The sequence below is a fragment of the Macaca mulatta genome, chromosome X (assembly GCF_049350105.2).
Source record: "Macaca mulatta isolate MMU2019108-1 chromosome X, T2T-MMU8v2.0, whole genome shotgun sequence".
Classification (NCBI taxonomy): domain Eukaryota; kingdom Metazoa; phylum Chordata; class Mammalia; order Primates; family Cercopithecidae; genus Macaca; species Macaca mulatta.
The window spans coordinates 17,986,148-18,005,987 of record NC_133426.1 but is presented as its reverse complement, the minus strand read 5'-3'; the positions used below and the strand labels follow the sequence as shown (position 1 = coordinate 18,005,987).

At 38.5% G+C, this 19,840-nt stretch overlaps 1 protein-coding gene across 3 annotated transcripts in view; it reads left to right on the top strand.

The window, feature by feature from the left end:
• Nucleotides 1-19,840, top strand: part of SCML2 (Scm polycomb group protein like 2) — a 117,444-nt gene that overhangs the window by 90,824 nt on the left and 6,780 nt on the right. For 2 of the 3 annotated variants that reach the window (XM_015126944.3, NM_001261359.1), the window contains 5 exon segments: nt 5,040-5,160; nt 7,104-7,307; nt 8,370-8,552; nt 17,646-17,759; nt 18,731-18,985. In XM_015126944.3, coding sequence (XP_014982430.1) covers nt 5,040-5,160; nt 7,104-7,307; nt 8,370-8,552; nt 17,646-17,759; nt 18,731-18,985 — 877 coding nt within the window. 3 annotated transcript variants of the gene reach the window in all.

Sequence of the window (19,840 nt, the reverse complement as noted above, 5' to 3'; positions counted from 1 at the left end):
TTATGTTCAGACTAGTTAATTTGAAACTCAGTATACTTTAAAAATCATTATGAAGTGAATCTTACTGTACATATATTATACTTCAATAAACTGGGGCAGGGAGAGAAGAATCAATGTGATGAATTCAATAATGCTGGAGTCAACTCTAAAACCTAGAAATAATAGAAAAAGCAACAACCTGAAGACACTGAAGAGTGAATGGAAGCAGACAGATTCTGGTGGCAGGGGAAGTACTGACTGGGAGAAGGGGTGTTATACAAAGTGAGTTTCCATTGTTGTGGTTTTAAGCAAGTACACTTTGTGTAGCATGTGAGGCAACAGGAGTATTAGTAGAAAAATGACAATTTATCTGTCCTAGGGAAACCAGAAAACAGAAAAGTCAGGAAAACTGTGGCTGTTAAAGGAAATGGATTTTGGAAGGGAAAGGACCAGAGAGGGCATCTGCAAATTCTGTCTACCAACGTCTCTGACCGACCCCTGATCTGAGCATGTTTGTCTAATACACACAGGCCAGTGTAGCTAAAGCAAAAGATCTGAACTGAGGCTGGATGAAATTAGGCCCAAGATCAGAATTTAAAGTTCAAGTCTAGCCAAGGTAATTACTAGCTAAACAAAAGAAATAACAATCATCAGAGAAATACAGAATTTAGAATCTGCACAAATTTTTGTAACATCTGGAATGTAACTCAAAATTACCCAAATACATAGTAAAATGAATAATATTTTCAAGAGAAAAGAAAATCAACGGAGACAGACCCAAGTATAACCCAGATATTAGAACTAGCAAACAAAAGTTTTAAAGTGGCTATTCAACTGGTCCTCGATGAAATTACACACGCACGCGCGCGCACACATACACACACACACATACGCACACAATTGTACTGATTAAAAAGACCATCTTAGTGGAGAAGCAAAGGATAAAAAGGAGCCAAATTGAAACTCAGGAACTGAAAAATACAGTATCTGAAGTAAAAGATTCACTGGACAGAATTAACCAGAATTGACTAGAGATGACAGAAGAAAGAGTAAATGAACTGGAAGATAGAAGAATAGAAATTATCCAGGGTGAAAAACTCAGACTAAGATTGAGAAAGAAAATGAACAGAGACCCAGAGACCTTTTAGATAATATCAAAGGTCCAATACAATGTAATTGGAGTCCCAAAAGGAAAAGAAAGAGAAACTGGAGCAGAAAAAATATTTGAAGAAATAATGTCTCAAAATTTTCCAAATGTCATGAAAGATAGAAATATGTAGACACAAATTACTCAACCAAGAGCAAACAGAATAAGCACAAAGACATCTAAGCTGAGGCATATTAGAGATGAACTGTTGAAAACCAGAGACAGAGCAAATCTTAAAGGCAACAATGTAAAAATGAAAAAGTACATGCAGAGAAACAAAAATTTGATTAACAGCTGACATTTCTCATCAAAAGCCATGGAGGCCAGAAGAGAGTAGAACAGCTTTAAAGGACTGAAAAGAAAAAAAAAAAACCCCAAAAAAAACCTGTCCACCAGAAATTCTATATGTATCAAAAATACTCTTCCAGAATGAAGGTGAACTTAGAATATATATAATTTTTGTTTGTCAATTATACCTTAATAAAGTAGAAAAGACTCCTAAGTAGAGTTCAATAGTTTTCTTCATATAATTTATACTCTCATTTATTCTTATTTATTTCTGCATATTTTATGATTGTTGTTGCTATTGTGAAGGAAATCTTTTCCTTATTACTCTTTTCTATGAAACAAAAGATATATTTCTTAAAAAAAAGAATGAAGGTGAAGACAGTTTCATTTTCAGATAAAAGCATACTAAGATAAATCACTGTCAAACCAGCACTGCAGGAAATGCTAAAAGGAAAATCATCAGGCTAAAGGAAAATGGGACCAGATGGAAACCTGGTTTCTCAAAGAGAAAGGAATTGCTTTGAAGATGGTAAATCTTTGGGTAAATGCAAATGACTTATAATAATATGACTATTTGTAACTAATTACAATACAGTATTGCAGAGTTTATATTAAACAGACATGAAACAATTGTAGTATAAAGGCCTGACGTGGGGGATATGGATCCTGTATCATTGCAAGATTTCACCATTTTATGTGAAGTGGTACAATATTAACTTTATATGGCTTGTGGAAAGTTAAGGATGTACATTCTAATCCCCAGGACGTATTGTTAAAAAAAAAAAATGCGAAGACGTATAGCTAAAAAGCCAATAGAAAATTAAAATGTAATTCTAAGGAATATTTGAATATTCAAATATATTCAATATAAAATATTCTAAGGAATATAAACTATTAACAAAAGGAAAAGAGGGGTTGGGTACAGTGGCTCATGCCTGTAATCCCAGCACTTTGGGTGGCCAAGGCAGAAAGAGTGCTTGAACCCAGGAGTTTGAGACCAGCCTGGGCAACATGGCAAAACCCCATCTCTACACAAAATACAAAAATTAGCTGGGTGCAGTGGCGCACGCATGTAGCCCCAGCTACATGGGAAACTGAGGCAGCAGAAGAATTGCAGAAAACTTGCTAGGAGGTGGAGGTTGCAGTGAGCTGAGATGGTGCTATTGCACTCCAGCTTGGGTGACAGGAGTGAAACCTTGTCTCAAAGGGAGAAAAAAAAGGAAAGGAAAAGGAGAAACAGAACCAAACACAGAGGAGACAAATCAAAAACAGGCAGTAAAATAGTAGATCCAGCCAGGCATGGTGGCTCACACCTGTAATCCCAGCACTTTGGGAGGCTGAGGCTGGTGGATCACCTGAGGTCAGGAGTTCGAGACCAGCCTGGCCAACATGGCAAAACCCCATTTCTACTAAATATACAAAAATTAGGCATGCTCACAGGTGCCTGTAATCCCAGCTACTCAGGAAGCTGAGGCACGAGAATCGCTTGAACCCAGGAGGCGGAGGTTGCAGTGAGCTGAGATTTTGCCACTGCACTGTAGCCTGGGTGACAGAGTGAGACTCCATCTCAAAAAAAAAAAAAAAAAAAAGTAGACCCAGATCCAAACATACTAGTAATTGCATGAAAAGTTAGTGGATTATCCTTTTTGGTTAAAAAGACAGAGATTATCAACTTGGATTTTTTTTTTTTAAAGACCCAAATATATCCTGTCTACAAGAGATGCACTCTAAATATAAAGACATAGAATCTTTTCAGATCTCTTGGGGCTGACTGAATTAAATGCCAGCAGTATTATCTTACACATTCCTGAGTTCAGCCATCTGATATTAGTAGCTGTAACATTTCCATTTTGTTTCAACTTATGTTTGCTGTAGGGAAAAAAAAATAACATTTTAAAATATATTGATACTGATATTCTTTAAAAACACTCAAAATTTACAAAATAAAAATCAAAAGTCAAAGCTAAATATTTCAAAAATATAGTCGTGAACACTGAAAAAAATCAAGCAGATTGTTCTAATATAAATGGTAGCAGATAATTTTAAATGAAAAATAAAAGTTAATAGTGAAATTTAAAGTGAAATAATATTTTAAATGCATTAAAAAAATTAACATATATGTGTATATTCCAGCTTCTGAAATGTCTTTGTGATTAGTTGGTATAATGGTGAAAATATAAGATAACACCAAATAGTTTCCTTTGATTCCTTTAGTTTCCAGTTCCAAGCTAATTTGATAATTTTGGAGAGCTCTGTTTGAAAACATTGTTTATTTGATGATGGGGATGGAGAAGGGACAGTTACTATACTCTTGTAAAAATTATTTAAAAAATTTTTTACTTTCTATTATGAATATGTAATACTTGTATATATTTATGGGGTCTATGTTATATTTGGATACAAGTTGTCATTTTCTTCCTCCCCTTAAGGGAGGAGTGCAGGAGCACATTTTCTAAATAAATGTACCTTTATTCAATTTGCAGTGTTAGTGCAAACATGCTATCTTGGTATGTCTCAAAACAAAGGATTCAGATTTCAGATTTTTAAAATAGTGAAAGAATGATATGGTCAACCCAGTAATTATAATTCAGTACTGAAAAATAACATGATTGTGTCCAGGCAGTGGTGCATGCCATGTAATCCCGGCACTTTGGGAGGCAGAGGTAGGAGGATCTGTTGAGCCCAGGAGCTCAAATCCAGCCAGGGCAACATAGTAAGACAAAAAAAAAAAAAAAAAAAAAAAAAGTCACATTTTTTGTTTCTTTAACATTGATAAAAAAAATTGTATCAATGTTAAATAAACAATAATGTGATTTACTAGATTACTGTCAACCCAAACGACAGTCATTAATTTAAGCAAATAAATTCCAGCAACATTGAATGTTCTGTTTTTTACTCCTTTGCTCCTGCCTTTTAAATGTCCTCTGTTATTACCTTTTCTATGCACAGGTGTCCCTTCTCTTATATTGGAGAGTCATGTTTGAAGGTCGCTCCTGGAAAACCCCAAGAGTTGATGTAAAATAAACAAAATACTAGTGAACTTTAACAATGCTCAGGAGACATTGGTTCTTATAGGCGATAGGCATAATTTTGTATAGACTTTAGCAAGCCATCTGTTGTGATTTTGTCAGAATTATTGTATGTAATATGGAGAAATGTGGGTTAGACACAGCGAAGACTAGATGAGCAACTTCTTTCTGAAAATAAACTGTCCTCTGCCTTGCTGAGATTTTTTTTCTATTGGATGTATTGCTCTGGGTTAGAGATTTACAGACTTTTCTTTAGCAATGTGAAAAAACTTGTCTTACAGGGAACCTCAAAAAATAAAGTAAGTTTTACAGAATAAACTAATTTGGCTAAGGTGTGATTAGTTGGAGCAGGGGTAGGACAGGGAATCCCAGCCATCTGGTCTCTTCCTCCCCTACCTGGACAGTTCATGGACCTCTGAGAAGCTCAGTTTGGAAAGTTCTGGAGTTCATGACACACACAGGAGTTTCCAACCTGAGGACTTCTGATAACTAATAATTTTGTAAACCAATGATATTTATAATTTTCTGACTTTCTTATCTAAGAATATATTAATGAGTATTTTATACTTGTATTTTTTTCCCTTTCTTTTTAACAGGAAAAACCTTTGCCTGTGATATGTTCTACATCTGCAGCTTCTCTAAAATCGCTGACCAGAGACCGAGGCATGTTATATAAAGATGCCGCTTCTGGGCCATGTAAAATAGTGATGTCTACAGGTAAATTCATATTTTAAAAATAGTATAGAATTACTAATCTTTTATCCTGTATTATTTTCAGTGTCTTCGAAGTCCTGGAGATAAAATAGTAGGGGAAAAAGATGATAATATTATTATACATTTATCTTAGCATTTTTCATATTAAAGTATTTTGAAATTCTGATTGTTCCATTTTACATTAAGGAAAAAGTCTTTAAATACATGAGTCACTTGAAAATTCAGATACTCTTAAAGTATTTTATCCATTTAAGTAAGATTTATGAAATTTACATTATTGTCAAATCTATTCTTGGTTTCCCTTTATCTCATTTCAAAATTTGTCTTTTTGTATTGTATGTATTTTCAAAGCTACCTCAAACCTTTTCTTAATGCCTTTTAAAAATTATCTCCCTTACACTGTCCTATTCCCTGGACTTTTTTTTTCCTTTTAATTGTTCTTTCCTGATTAAAAGTAAATTTAGTTTTTTAAAAATAGAAGTCACTTTAAAAATGATTATAACATATCTCATTTTTTTCAGTTTATTATTTCTGATTTTTAATTAGCAGGAAAGACTAGCTGAATGGATATAACACAAAGGAGATAAAATATTGAAATCCTAGTTTAGCTTCACTTTATTCAGTAGAATTTGTCCATGCCATCAGCACCGTGGGTTGAATTTTTAATTGCTATTTCATTTCTGAAGGATAACATAGTCCTTCCTCTGGCTGTTGCCACAAAGTTGAATTGTGTATTTCAACAGAGCAAAAGTGAGATTGATCAGTTTTCTTATACTAAATATAGACTATGTGTGTGTGAAAGTTTTGCAATATTAATTAATGGATTAAAAATAACGTGCTTCTTAGGGGAACAATTTATTTTATTTTTGGTAGTAATGTGCCCTCATGTTTTGTTTTTTTTTGTTTTTTGTTTTTTGAGACAGTCTCACTTCATCACCCAGAGTGGAGTGCAGTGGCGCGATCTTGGCTCACTGCAACCTCTGCCTCCCGGGTTCAAGCGATTCTTCTGCCTCAGCCTCCCAAGTAGCTGGGACCACAGGCATGTGCCACCACACCCAGATAATTTTTGTATTTTAAGTGGAGATGGGGTTTTGCTATGTTGGCCAGGCTGGTCTCTAACTCCTGACCTGAGTTGATCCACCCACCTCGGCCTCCCAAAGTGCTGGGATTACAGGCATGAACAACTGCGCCCAGCCTCCCTCATGTTTTTATAGTGTATATTGATTTGCGTTTGTTGATTCTCAGTAAAGAAAATTATTGGAAGTTGGCATTTATGTGATTATAAATGAATTGCTTCTATATCATATGCTTTTATTATACTAAGGAAAGAGTTTATTTTAAAATTTTCTTCCGTGAATCTTGGTATATATAGAAGGAACATTTTTATTTTCTTAAAATTAATAAAATATTAATATATATCAATAGAACTTAACTGTTATGTATATCTTAAATTATTTGGTTACTTTAGAAAATATAATTGAGGTGTAGTATTGGTGATTTAAAAGAAATTCAGTTCAAAAAAGAGCATAGCAAGATGACCCATTTTGAAAGGAATTTCTTGTACTGTGTATACAATTAAAAGATGAAAATATTCATCTGTCTTTGTGCCATTTTATATAATGTGGGAATGTATGAAGAATTGTTTTTGTGATGTTCCTAAAATGTCTGTAGGTTTTATATCATCAGTTTGGACAAGATTCTAAAAAATTGAGTAAACATTTTGATGGTTTCTTTGTGGGTTCAGTATGAATGTATAGTTGCATGAATGTAAAAATATATTTACCTACATATTTTTAGGTAACAGAAATGATCATTGATATTAACTATATTTAGGTTTTCTGTGAGTGAAGTGGCTAGTGGGATATAGTAATTGATTATGTAGTGTTTTCACAAAATTTCTTTTAATCAGTCTCATTGTTATGTCTGCATACGTATTTTTCCTCAAGTCTGTGTCTATGTAAACAAACATGGAAACTTTGGCCCTCACCTGGATCCCAAGAGAATCCAGCAGCTGCCTGACCACTTTGGCCCAGGCCCCGTGAATGTGGTGCTTCGCCGGATTGTGCAGGCTTGTGTGGATTGTGCCCTTGAAACTAAAACTGTTTTTGGATACCTGAAGCCAGATAATCGTGGAGGAGAAGTGATAACTGGTATGCTTGTCTAATTCAGGCCCTCCCCTCCCCTCCCCTCCCCTCCCCTCCCCTCCCTTCTTCTCCCCTCCCTTCCCTCCTCCCCTCCCTTCCCTCCTCCCCTCCCTTCCCTCCTCCCCCCTCTCTTCCCCCGCCCCCTCCCCTTCCTCTTCTTCTTTCTTCCTCCTCCTTCTTTTTTTAGAACAGGGTCTCACTCTGTCACCCAGGCTGAAGTACAGTGGTGTGATCTCGGCTCACTGCAGCCTCCACCTCCCAGGTGCAAGCGATTCTCCCACCTTAACCTCCTGAGTAGCTGGGATTATAGGCATGTGTCACCATGCCTGGCTAACTTTTGTATTTTTAGTAGAGACAGGGTTTTGCCATGTTGCCCGGGCTGGTCTTGAACTCCTGGCCTCATGTGATCTGCCTACCTTGGCCTCCCAGAATGCTGGGATTACGAGTGTGACCCACTGCACTTAGCCTGTAATATTTATTATATTAGTATAATAGAATATTTAATTATACTATTATATTATACATATAAGGAGTTATATGTTTATAGACTTTAAGCCCTGGTTTGAAAAGTTTACTTTTAAAATGGACAAATGATGTCAGAATAATGTAAATTGGGACAAAAGTCACAGATTCTTCATTTTACATGCTGTGTTAAGCTCACTATAGGCAAAGTACCTTGGTTGATAATATGTTTTATCTATAAGAAGCTCTAAATAAAAATGCGACTCAAGAAGTCATTAAGCAAGAAGATGCAGTTGGTAGCTGTGATCAGACACCACAACATTCATACCCATGGAATATTTGGAATAGAAGGAAGTGTTACATAGATCAGTGAGTTTCTGTTGTTGTTGACTTAAGAATATTTTCAAATGAGGATGTTTTTACCAATACAGGCTATTGTGTTTGAATGAGAGGAGCTTTTATAATTTAAGATTATTCTTTATGAATTACAAAAACCACAAATTAGACTTATAATACCTTTCCTAAAGTGATGATTTTTTTTTAAAATTACTGTTGTATTTCTCATCTCTCTGAGATTACTCTTGACATCCTTTTTTTCCCCAATAGCCTCCTTTGATGGGGAAACTCATTCCATCCAGCTCCCTCCAGTGAACAGTGCATCATTTGCTCTTCGCTTTCTTGAGAACTTCTGCCACAGTCTGCAGTGTGATAACCTTTTGAGTAGCCAGCCTTTTAGTTCTTCCAGGGGTCATACTCACAGCTCTGCAGAGCATGATAAAAATCAGTCAGGTGAGAGAAAATGTAAACTCTTATACTTCTGTTTAACTTGAGAATCTTGTATAATTGTTTTTCCTTGTGTTCTCCTCAAAGTAAACATTTTAGCCACAGTGAGCTAATGAGAAATGTATAACATGTAGTTGTTTTTGTTCATTCAAAGTAGGAAAGCAATTTCTTGTATTCATAATGAACTTGAGAATCAAAGCCCATGGATTACTTACGTTTGGCTTCATTGTGACTACCTCACAGAGTTAAACATTCTCTGTTAGACTGAAGTATGGCTTTAAAGTTACTGACCTTTATAATCCTAAGAAGTTAGCAAAGCATGTTGAGCCCATTGGCTATAAAGATTTTGTTGCAGTCATCAAGGTTTGACAAATGATGATACGGTTTTGTTGTTGTTTTTTGAGACAGAGTCTCGCTCTGTCTCCCCAGGCTGAAGTGTAGTGGCGCAATCTCAGCTCACCGCAACCTCCGCCTCCCGGATTCAAGCGATCCTCCTGTCTTAGCCTCCTGAGTAGCTGGGATAACAGGCACCCACCACCATGCCCAGCTAATTTTTGTGTTTTTAGTAGAGACAGAGTTTTGCCATGTTGGCCAGGCTGGTCTTGAACGCCTGACCTTAAGTGATCCTCCCGCCTTGACCTCCCAAAGTGCTAGGATTTACAGGCGTGAGCCTCCACACCCAGCCTGTGATATGCTTGGATTTGACATTTGAACCATGGTTGCTTCTCTTCCATAAGAACCCCAAACTGATGCCTGAATAAGAGGGTAGGTATAAGATAGCCCTGTAGAACCAAAAGCATGTTTCTTGCTTCTGATCCGTAAAGCAAGAAAGCTCTTCCAGCTTTTATGCAAGTGCTCTTTGTTTTTTGGGAGTGGTTTGTCTCTTTTTCATGTGACTTATGAAAGCTAACTATGTTCTACCGATCATGGCAGGATTGTATGTGGGTCTTTCAAGAGTAGCTGAGGTTCTCAGGTGTTACTGCTGCATGATTTTCTGGCCAGGTGCTGCTGATTCTGGAAATACAGAGTACCATCAGACTATCTTTTTAAGTCCAGGGATTCTAATTCACGTGCCACTCAAGTGTGAAGTGTGGGTACCATGTCTCTAGCTACTACTTTTTTTTTTTCTGGTCCTCCTGGTTACCCACACCCTTCTTCATAAAGCTTGTCTCCTCTACTTCAGTGACACCTCTCATATCCATCCCCTTTTTTTCCATTTCCTTGTTACTACCCTGCTTCAGACGGTACTAACCCCTTCACTGGTTTAGTAAAGCAGGCTCCTAACTGGAATCCTCTTTCCAGTGTCTCCCCTCTGGTGTAGCTGTCCAGTGAGTCCCTTTGAAATAAAGGTATGATACTGTGACATGCTTGCAAAAGTATTCATGGAGAAGCAGTGGCATGGAGAGCACAGGTGTTGGAGTTTGTCAGACCTGAGTTCCAATCCTGGCCTTGTAATCTCTATGCTGGAAGAGTGTAAAGTCTGACCGGCCTACATTTTAATTCAGTTCCTGCTGTTAACTAGCTATGTGCCCATAGACAAAGTACTGAGCCTCTCTAGTTCTCAGTTTCCTTATCTGCAAAGTGGATACCTCTTTAGTTGTGAAATTGAAAGAAAGTATTTGTAAATTCTTAACCTGCATTATGCCTGGCATGAAGTAGGAGCAATAAAAGCTAGCTGTCAGAACTAGGGGGAAGAGGAAGAGTGAAGTTTCATGTTTTCATGTGATATTATCCTTTTTTTTTTTTCCTTCTTCGGGAGAGGTAGGAGGTCATCAAAAATGGTAGGAAATTTGGAAGATGGCTAGAAAGGGAAGGGCCACCTGTGTGGGAAGAGGGGTGTCTGTGTATTGATAGGTTTTCTGTTTCTAAGAGTAATTTGGGGAAAAATATGAGTTGGAGATGCTGAGAGTACAATTTCCTGATTTCTCACTCTGTTGCCCAGGTTAGAGTGCAAATGACACCATCTCGGATCGCTGCAACCTCCGCCTCCTGGGTTCAAGCAGTTCTCTTGCCTCAGCCTCCCAAATAGCTGGGATTGCAGGTGCCTGTCACCATGCCTGGCTAATTTTTGTATTTTTAGTAGAGGTGGAGTTTCACCTTGTTGACCAGGCTGGTCTCAAACTCCTGGCCTCAAGTGATGCTTCCACCTTGGCCTCCCAGAGTACTGGGATTACCGGCCTGAGCCACCTGCCAGGGCCAATTTCCTGATTTCTTATACAAAGCATTAAGAATGCCAGTAATTTACAAAACCCCATTCTTTGAAAGATTTTAAAGAAAATGTAATTCTTCTTTAAATTGAACACAGAATGTTTGAATTTTCAGATTAATCCAATAATAATAGGTAACTATTTGAAAAAATACACTGAATAATCCACATATTTTACATTATTTTAAGGGTTATTAATTTTCTCTCACAGAAAGCTTAATTTAGCCATTTGAAAGTGGCTTTGAGTTGGAACTCTTAGGTTTTTCTTAAGTCAGCTTGTAGTTAAAGAAGTTACATGTAAATGTTATGAGGTTGATTATTACTAAGATTTCATGTCTAGTATCCCATTTCTCTTACATTTTTTAAAATAAGGGACTTAAAAATAGTTTAAGATAGAGTGCTCTTCTTAGGAGACTTTGATTCTGACCAATCTTGTGTTTGCACATTTTAGCAGTAATTTTAGACATTTTACTGAAGTATAGTATACATAGAGAAAATTGTACATGGAATGTAGCTTGATTAATTTTCATGCCTGTATAACCAGTCCCTGGTTGGAAAAATAGCTATTACTAGTACCCTAGAAGCACTGCTAATGTGTCAAACCCCCTTTCATCCGCTACTGCCCCTCACTTCGCACATGGATACCTACTGCCCTGACTTCTAGTACCATGTGTTACTTTTGCCTGTTTTTGAACTTTATAGAAATGAAATTATACACCATTTACTCTTGTGCCTAGCTTTTTTTGCCCATCATTATGTTTGTAAGATTCATCTGTATTGTTGCATATAGTTAGATCATTCATTCTCATTGTTGTATAATATTCTGTTGTATAAATATGCTACCATGGTATGTATCCATTTGAGTGCTTTCTGTTTTGTGCCCTTATAAGTAGTGTTGTGTTTTGTACTCTTATAAGTAGTGTTATCATGAACATTCTATACACGTCTTTCTGTTCCTGTATCTATCTTGGAGGGAATTGCTAGGTCACAGGAAATGTGTAGATTAAGCTTTAGTAGATACTACCAAACAGTTTTTCAAAGTGGTTGCCTCAATTTACTTTCCTATCAGCTCTTTGCTTTTTAAAATAGATTATAATTCTCAGGTGAAATTTTTTATTTGATCTTTTCTGTCCATTTTTCCTGTTTTCTTGAATATATTCATCAAAATTGCATTATAGTCTTTGTCTACTGACACCAGTAGTTTTTCTCTCAATCGTTGGTTATATGGTCTGACTTCTTTGCATGTTTACCACTATTTTTTGGTATGTGGGACATTGTATATAAAAGATCTGCAGAAGCTCCAGATTTCTACCTTAAAAAGTGTCCTCTTTTTTAAGCAGAAAGAAGGAGGGCTCATTCCATTCAGTGATTGAACTGGGTTGGGGCTGAATAGCAGTTTTAATAAGACTCAGTCTATCTCCTGATTCCTCGCTATTCTTCAGGTGTTACTTTCCCAGGATTTTGATTGAGAACCTGGGAATTCCCTAGCTCCTTAACCTTGAAAGACTATGGGGAATTGTACTTCCCTCCTTCAGGGGTTTGCTGCTCAGCTCTTCAGCCTTCTTCCTCATGTATTATCACAACTTCACACTTGTGTTTAGGTGGCTTGTGTGTTTGAGCTAGACCTCTTCACCCTGGTGGGTCTTTATTTCTTAAGCATCGTGAGACTGCGAGAGATTTCAGCGTGCCTTTTAAGAGTTTTTAGCCTAACTCCCCAGCTTCCTGTATAGCTCCAGAACTTGGCAGATGTCCCATGGGGGAAAACTAGCTATGAGTTTGAGTTTCTGATTTGTCACTCCAGCTGTGTGAAGCTGCTGAATCTTTTTTGATTTATTTTTGCCTAGTTATAGCCCTCTGCCTGTGTCAGGTTCTATTTTCAGTGTAGTGCCAAGAGTCAGCAAATTCCTACAGGGAAAAAATATGACGAGATCTTCAGTTTAGACTAGAATGGTTCTTCCCCCTCTGGAATTTGATTTTATTAGTTCCTATGACTGCTATACCTTGAGGATGCTTTTCTTATAATAACTTTATTGAGATATAATTCACATACCATAATTTCACCCTTTTAAAAGTACACAATTCAATATTTTTTAGTGTATTCACAGAGTTGTGCAGTCATCACCACTATCTTCATCACCCCCAAAAGAAATCCCATACCTGTTAACTATCATCCCTCAATGTCTTTTCTCCCTCACCACTGGAAACTATTTATTGACTTTCTGTCTTTATGGATTTTCCTATTCTAGACATTTCATGTTAATAGAATCATATAATATGCAGTCTTTGTGTGTGGCTTCTTTCACTTAGCATAGTGTGTTTTTTTGTTTGTTTTGTTTTGAGACGGAGTCTCGTTCTGTTGCCTAGGCTGGAATGCAGTGGTGTGATCTCGGCTCGCCGCAACCTCTGCCTCCTGGGTTCAGGGGTTCAAGTGATTTTCCTGCCTCAGCCTCCTGAGTAGCTGGGACTACAGGTGCCCACCACCACGCCCGGCTAATTTTTGTATTTTTAGTAGAGACGGGTTTCACTACATCATCCAGGCTGGTCTCGAATTCCTGACCTCAAGTGATCCACCCATCTTGGCCTCCCAAAATGCTGGGATTACAGGTGTGAGCCACCGTGCCCACCCTGTGTTTTCAAGGTTCACCCATGTGGTAGCATGTATCAGTGCTTCATTCCTTTTTATGGCTGAATAATATTCTATTGTATGGCTATATTGTATTTTGTTTATCCATTTATCAATTGATGCACTTCTGGATTGTTTCCACTTTTTGGCTATTAGGAATGCTGCTGCAATGAACATTTGTGTATAAGTTTTTGTGTGGATACATGTTCTCTCGGGTACAAACCTAGGTGTGGAATTGTTGGGTCATATGGTTAACTCTGTTTAACTTGATGAGGACCTGACAGACTTTTCCAAAGAGGCTATACCATTTTACATTTCCATCAGCAGTGAATGAGGTTTCAGTTCTCCTTGTAAACACTTGTTATTGTCCATCTTTTTTATTATACCCATTCTAGCAGGTGTGAAATGGTATCTCATTACGGTGTGATTTGCATTTTTCCAATAGTTGATGATGAGCATCTTTTCTTGTGCTTTTTGGCCATTTGTATATCTTCAGAGAAATGTCTGTTCGAATCCTTTGTCCACTTTTAATTGGTTTCATTTTTTATTGTTGAGTCATAAGAGTTCTTTGTATATTCTAGATACAAGTACTATATCAGGTATATGCTTTGCATATATTTTATCCCATTCTTTGGGGTTGTCTTTTAACTTCCTACTTTTTTTCTCTCTCTCTCTTTTTTTTTTTTTTTTTTTTGCGACGGAGTCCTGCTCTGTCACCCAGGCTGGAGTGCAGTGGCGTGATTTTGGCTCACTGCAACCTCTGCCTCCCAGTTTCAAGCAATCCTCCCACCTCAGCCTCCAGAGTGAGTGCTGGGACTACAGGTGTGTGCCCCACACTTGGCTAATTTTTGTATTTTTAGTAGAGATGAGGTGGCATGGTTTGACTGTGTCCCTACCCAAATCTCATCTTGAATTATAGTTCCCATAATCCCCCCATGTCATGGGAGGGACCCAGCAGGAGGTAATTGAATCATGGGGGCAGTTACCCTCATGCTGTTCTTGTAATAGTGAGTGAGTTCTCATGAGATCTGATGGTTTTAGAAGGGGCTTTCCCTGCTTTGCTCTGCACTTCTGCCTGCTGCCATGTAAGACGTGCCTTTGCCCCTCCTTTGCCTTCTGCCATGATTGTGAGTCCTCACCAGCCATGTGGAACTGTGAGTCTATTAAACCTCTTTTTCTTTATAAATTACCCAGTCTCGGGTATGTCTTTATTAGCAGCATGAGAACGGACTAATACACTGGCCTTTTTTTAGTTCTTTAGACATGGTTTTCATTTTTTAGTTCCTTGAATATATTTATAATAGCTGATTTAAAGTATTTGTCTAGGTCGGGTGCAGTGGCTCACGTCTGTAATCCCAGCACTTTGGGAGGCCAAGGCGGGACGATCTCTTGAGGCCAGGAGCTTAAGACCAGTCTGGCTAACATGGCGAAACCCTCTCTCTACTAAAGATAAAAAAATTAGCCAGGTGTGGTGGCATGTGCCTATAATCCCAGCTGCTTGGGAGGCTGAGGCACGAGAATCATTTGAACCTGGGAGGCAGAGGTTGCAGTGAGCTGAGATCATGCCATTGCACTCCAGCATGGGCAACAGATTGAGACCGTGTCCCAAAATAAAGTATTTGTCTAGTAAGTCCAATGTCTGGACTTCCTCAGGGACAATTTCTGTTAACTGATTTTTTTCCCTTTGTATGGACCATATTGTTTCTTCACATGTCTCATTTTTTTGTTGTTGTTGAAAACTGGACATTTAAAAATCATATAATATGGCAACTCTGGAAATCAGATTCCCTTCTCCCTAGGGTTTGTTGTTGTTGCTGGTGCCGTTTAGTGACTTTTCCTGGACTAATTCTGTAAAGTCTGTATTTCTTTGTTAAGAGTGGTCACTGAAGGCCGGGCGCGGTGGCTCAAGCCTGTAGTCCCAGCACTTTGGGAGGCCGAGACGGGCGGATCACGAGGTCAGGAGATCGAGACCATCCTGGCTAACATGGTGAAACCCCGTCTCTACTAAAAAAATACCAAAAACTAGCCGGGCGCGGTGGCAGGCGCCTGTAGTCCCAACTGCTCGGGAGGCTGAGGCAGGAGAATGGCGTAAACCCGGGAGGCGGAGCTTGCAGTGAGCTGAGATCCGGCCACTGCACTCCAGCCTGGGCGGTAGAGCGAGACTCCGTCTCAAAAAAAAAAAAAAAAGAGTGGTCACTGAAGTCTGCTTGTTTAGCTTAATGTGGTTAATGATTGGGTAGAAATTTCCTTAAATACCTGGAACCAGTGTATCTCCCAGCCTTGGCCAAGGGGTTTTCTGTGTGTGTTGGGACATAACGTCAGTGCTCCAAGAGGCAGCTTGTAAGTTGACTTTGTGCAGAGCCTCAAGGTCAGCCAGAGATGAAAGATTAGGGTGTTCTCATGTCTTTCCTGGGCATGCATATATACATCCGAGCACATGCATGTGAACTGTTTAGATTCCCAGGAATATGTCTGTGTTTTTCAAAGTCTCCTAGGGGGCATCTTATACCCAGTTTTTCCTTTTAAGCTTTTTGGCCAACCTATTGTTAGCCCTGACTGGTAATATGGTCTCAGGCAGCTGCAAAGTTAAACAGTTGCCACTATTTTCCCCCATCAGATGCCCTGGAGATGGGGTTGTTCACACAGAACAAGCTCTAATTTAGGTCAAATAAAGACAAACCCTGAAAGGGAGCTTTTCAGTGAGCTTCAAGACTGGTCTAAGTGATAGTTCTCTGGGCATGGGGCTTTTGGAGAGCTCCAAACCCATTATGTCCCCATCCAGTGACTATTGCATGGCTGTTTTTCATACCTGCCGTAGTTGTGAAGTGTTGGTTTTCAAGGCTACTGTGAAAATGGGGTGAGGGGGATTATATTAGGGCAAGTTAAAATGCCACAGAATTTGCTGTTTTTTTCTGAGATCCATTCATTTTTCTTAAACACTTTGGATTGTGGCAAGTCTTTAATTTCCAGAGGTTTGAAAAAGTTTTTATAGTTTTTGCCACTGTTTTCAATGTTTTTATGAAGGAGTAGATTTTTGGAGGTCTTTGATCAGTCATCCTGGAAGTGCTTCTCTGATGATTTAAAAAATACTTTGTAAATTACCTGGCTTTTCCTAGTTATCTCTGTAGGAACACTTTCCTCCCTTAGCCTTACTACAGTACCCAGAAGCAGAAGTCGAGTCAATTTTATATTTGTTTCAGCCCCAGATAGTAGAGCATACCCAGCTTCGTAAACTTTTCATAAAGCATTAGTACATTACAAATAAATGATGAAGACATTTTCTAATCTTGCCAAGATTCTGAGGGAAATAAACATTTATAGAAAACTATATTTTAGAACTCGAATTTTCCATATTATTAAGTTGGTATGAAAAGCCAATTATTTCTTTCCTTAGAATTTAATGAATTAATTAATTGTAGAAATTTGAGATATGTTTTGCCTGTTGGTTTTATAGTCCATTATTAAAAATAAAACTAAAGTGGTAAGAGCTCTACCGGACTCATTGGGATTCACTGAGTAACTAGATTGAGCTAAAGGTTACTCATCATAACATTTTGAGCAGCATGCGTGGCCCTCAGCCGAAATTTTGAACCAGATGAAGTTTGACTTTGATACTCATTGCAATCTTTCTTCTCTTTTGAGGTCTACTATCAGACTTTTAAGATTTTTCTTATACCTTATTTGTCCTTTTAGTTGGAGGTTAAATCAGGATATTTGTTGATACTTAGGGTATAATTGATAATTGAAGCTGTCTTTACTTTCAGGATCATGTTTTACAGAGTGGTCCTTTAGGTAGAAGTGCGTTTGGTTGAATGATAAGTAAGCAGTAGACTTGTTTTAAGGGTAGCTCTAAGCCAGGATTGTTACTTAACAAAATGGATGTTCATTATGCCATATCTTTTATTTAATTTCTCTGAAGTTTTAACTCCTCCGGCTCATGGGAGCAATTTTCCCAGGCCATTTTAGACACATTTTAATGGGTTGCCTCACTGCCTTGTGAGATATTTAGAGAGATCTGATAACCCCAGAATAAAGAAGCCTAGATATACTCCTTCTGGAAATGCTTTTAAGTCTTGAATATTATTTCAGTGAAAATATAAAATAGGATGAAATAGACACATGTTATTCAAGAACATCAAATAATTGAGAAGTTGTCAATGAAGGTATTGTAGGCAAATGATGTAGAAACAAGTGTTTCATGCTGATGATATGAAAATGCTTGAGTATATTAGTTCGTTATAACAGACAACTGTTTTTTCTTTGAGAACAGCAAAAGAAGATGTAACAGAAAGGCAAAGTACCAAACGATCTCCTCAGCAATCTGTACCATATGTTGTTCCTCTCTCTCCTAAGCTCCCCAAAACAAAGGAGTACGCATCTGAAGGTAAATAGCATTTACACCTCCCAGGATTGGGAAGAAATGTTTCTCTGCTACCACTTGTGTATACTCTTGGGGTGGTAGTATTGGAGGTAGAGAGGTAAATTTGCCTAAATAAGTTTGGCAGTTAGGCTACTACTTGGACAGCTTTGTTGAACACTTCATTCCCTTCAGAAGTGCATGGCTGTTATTTCTCCATAGAAAAAAAAAATTATAATAACCTAATAACCTTTTTCCTTCACTTTTGTATTGCTAAAAATTGGTAGAAAGAAGAATAGAAAAACCTGCTGCCTTTCTCCAGAGAATGTGTTAACTGCCCAAGTAGTAAACAAATGTTAGAAACCAACTGTATGATCATATTATAACAAATAGTAATAAAGAACTGCATTTCTAAAAACAAATGCTTTAGTGAGGTGTTTATAGTCTTGGTGGCAAGACTGGCAAATGATAGTAAGTTACTATGAAAAATATAGGTGATATGCAATCACTTTGGACTGTAGGACAATGTCCATTAATATAAATGCCAAGGAAGGCCAAGTCGGGTGGATCATCTGAGGTCAGGAGTTCGAGACCAGCCTGGCCAACATGATGAAACCCTGTCTCTACTAAAAACAAACAAACAAACAAACAAAAAACCCAAAAGATTAGCCAGGCGTGGTGGCAGGCATCTGTACTCCCTGCTGCTTGGGAGGCTGAGGCAGGAGAATCGCTTGAACCCAGGAGGTGGAGGTTGCAGTGAACCAAGATTGCACCACTGCACCCCAGCCTGGGCAACAAGAGCAAAACTCTGTCTCAATCAATCAATCAGTGCATGCATCCATACCAAGGAGGGGATAGCCATGAACTTTGTGTTAGAGCATTGTGGTTCAGTATAGCACAAGTTAAGTGAACTTGCTAGGGATGAAATTTTTTTCCTTTTAGTAGTATTTGAATTGTAAGTCTATTGAAGATAGCCTCCTTTGTCTTTTTCCCTGTAGAAGAACCATTGTTTGCTGGGAGAAATGCCATTCCCAAAGAGGAAAATCTTTCAGAAGATTCTAAGAGCTCATCACTAAATTCAGGAAATTGTTTGAATCCTGCCTGTAGAAATCCTATGTATATTCAGACTTCAGTCTCCCAGGATTTTTCTCAAAGTGTGCCAGGCACCACAAGTTCACTACTAGTTGGGGACAAATCATCCCCCAAGAGCAGTCCCCATGAAGTTAAATTCCAAATGCAGAGGAAAAGTGAAGGTATGTTAAAAAATAGTGGCTCTCAGTGTGTTTGTCTTTTGCCTTGAGATTTTCATACCTAACAGCATCCCTTGAGAGTATCACATTGGAGAAAGTGCTAAAATTTGGGAGGCTGAGTCCTCCCTTTCACATCACTGTCAGGTCAGACCATTATGGATCCTCCAATCCTCTTGACAGCACAGAACTGTCTCTGGGGATCTGGATCACCAACCATGTCTCTGATAGAGACTTCTCAGATTAGTAGTGCTTGAGCAGTTGTAATTTATCATTTGCTTGGGTACTGTCTGGACTCACAAACCTCTCATGACTCTGAGGCCTGGAAAGACAGTCCCTCTCCTTTCTGTTGTACACTTTTCTTAGTCTCTCTTGAGACCTTTCCTGGCCTTAGCCTGTGTTGACTCCTGGATTCGGGCTGGCATCTTGTTACCACAGCCACACCATTTCCTCATTCTCCATATCCTTCCTCAGACCCACCAGGAAGACATGACGTGTATAAGTAGGGCAACATCCTGTTGCCATTTAGAAAGAGCCAAAACAGGTCGGGCACGGGGTGGCTAACGCCTGTAATCTTAGCACTTTGGGAGGCCAAGGCGGGCGGATCACCTGAAGTTGGGAGTTCGAGACCAGCCTGATCAACATGGAGAAACCCTGTTTCTACTAAAAATACAAAATTAGCCAGGCATGGTAGTGCATGCCTGTAATCCCAGCTACTCGGGAGCCTGAGGCTGAGGCAGGAGAATCGCTTGAACCCGGGAGGCAGAGGTTGCAGTGAGCCGAGATTGCGCCATTGCATTCCAGCCTAGGCAGCAAGAGCAAAACTCTGTCTCAAAAAAAAAAAAAAAAAAGAAAGAAAGA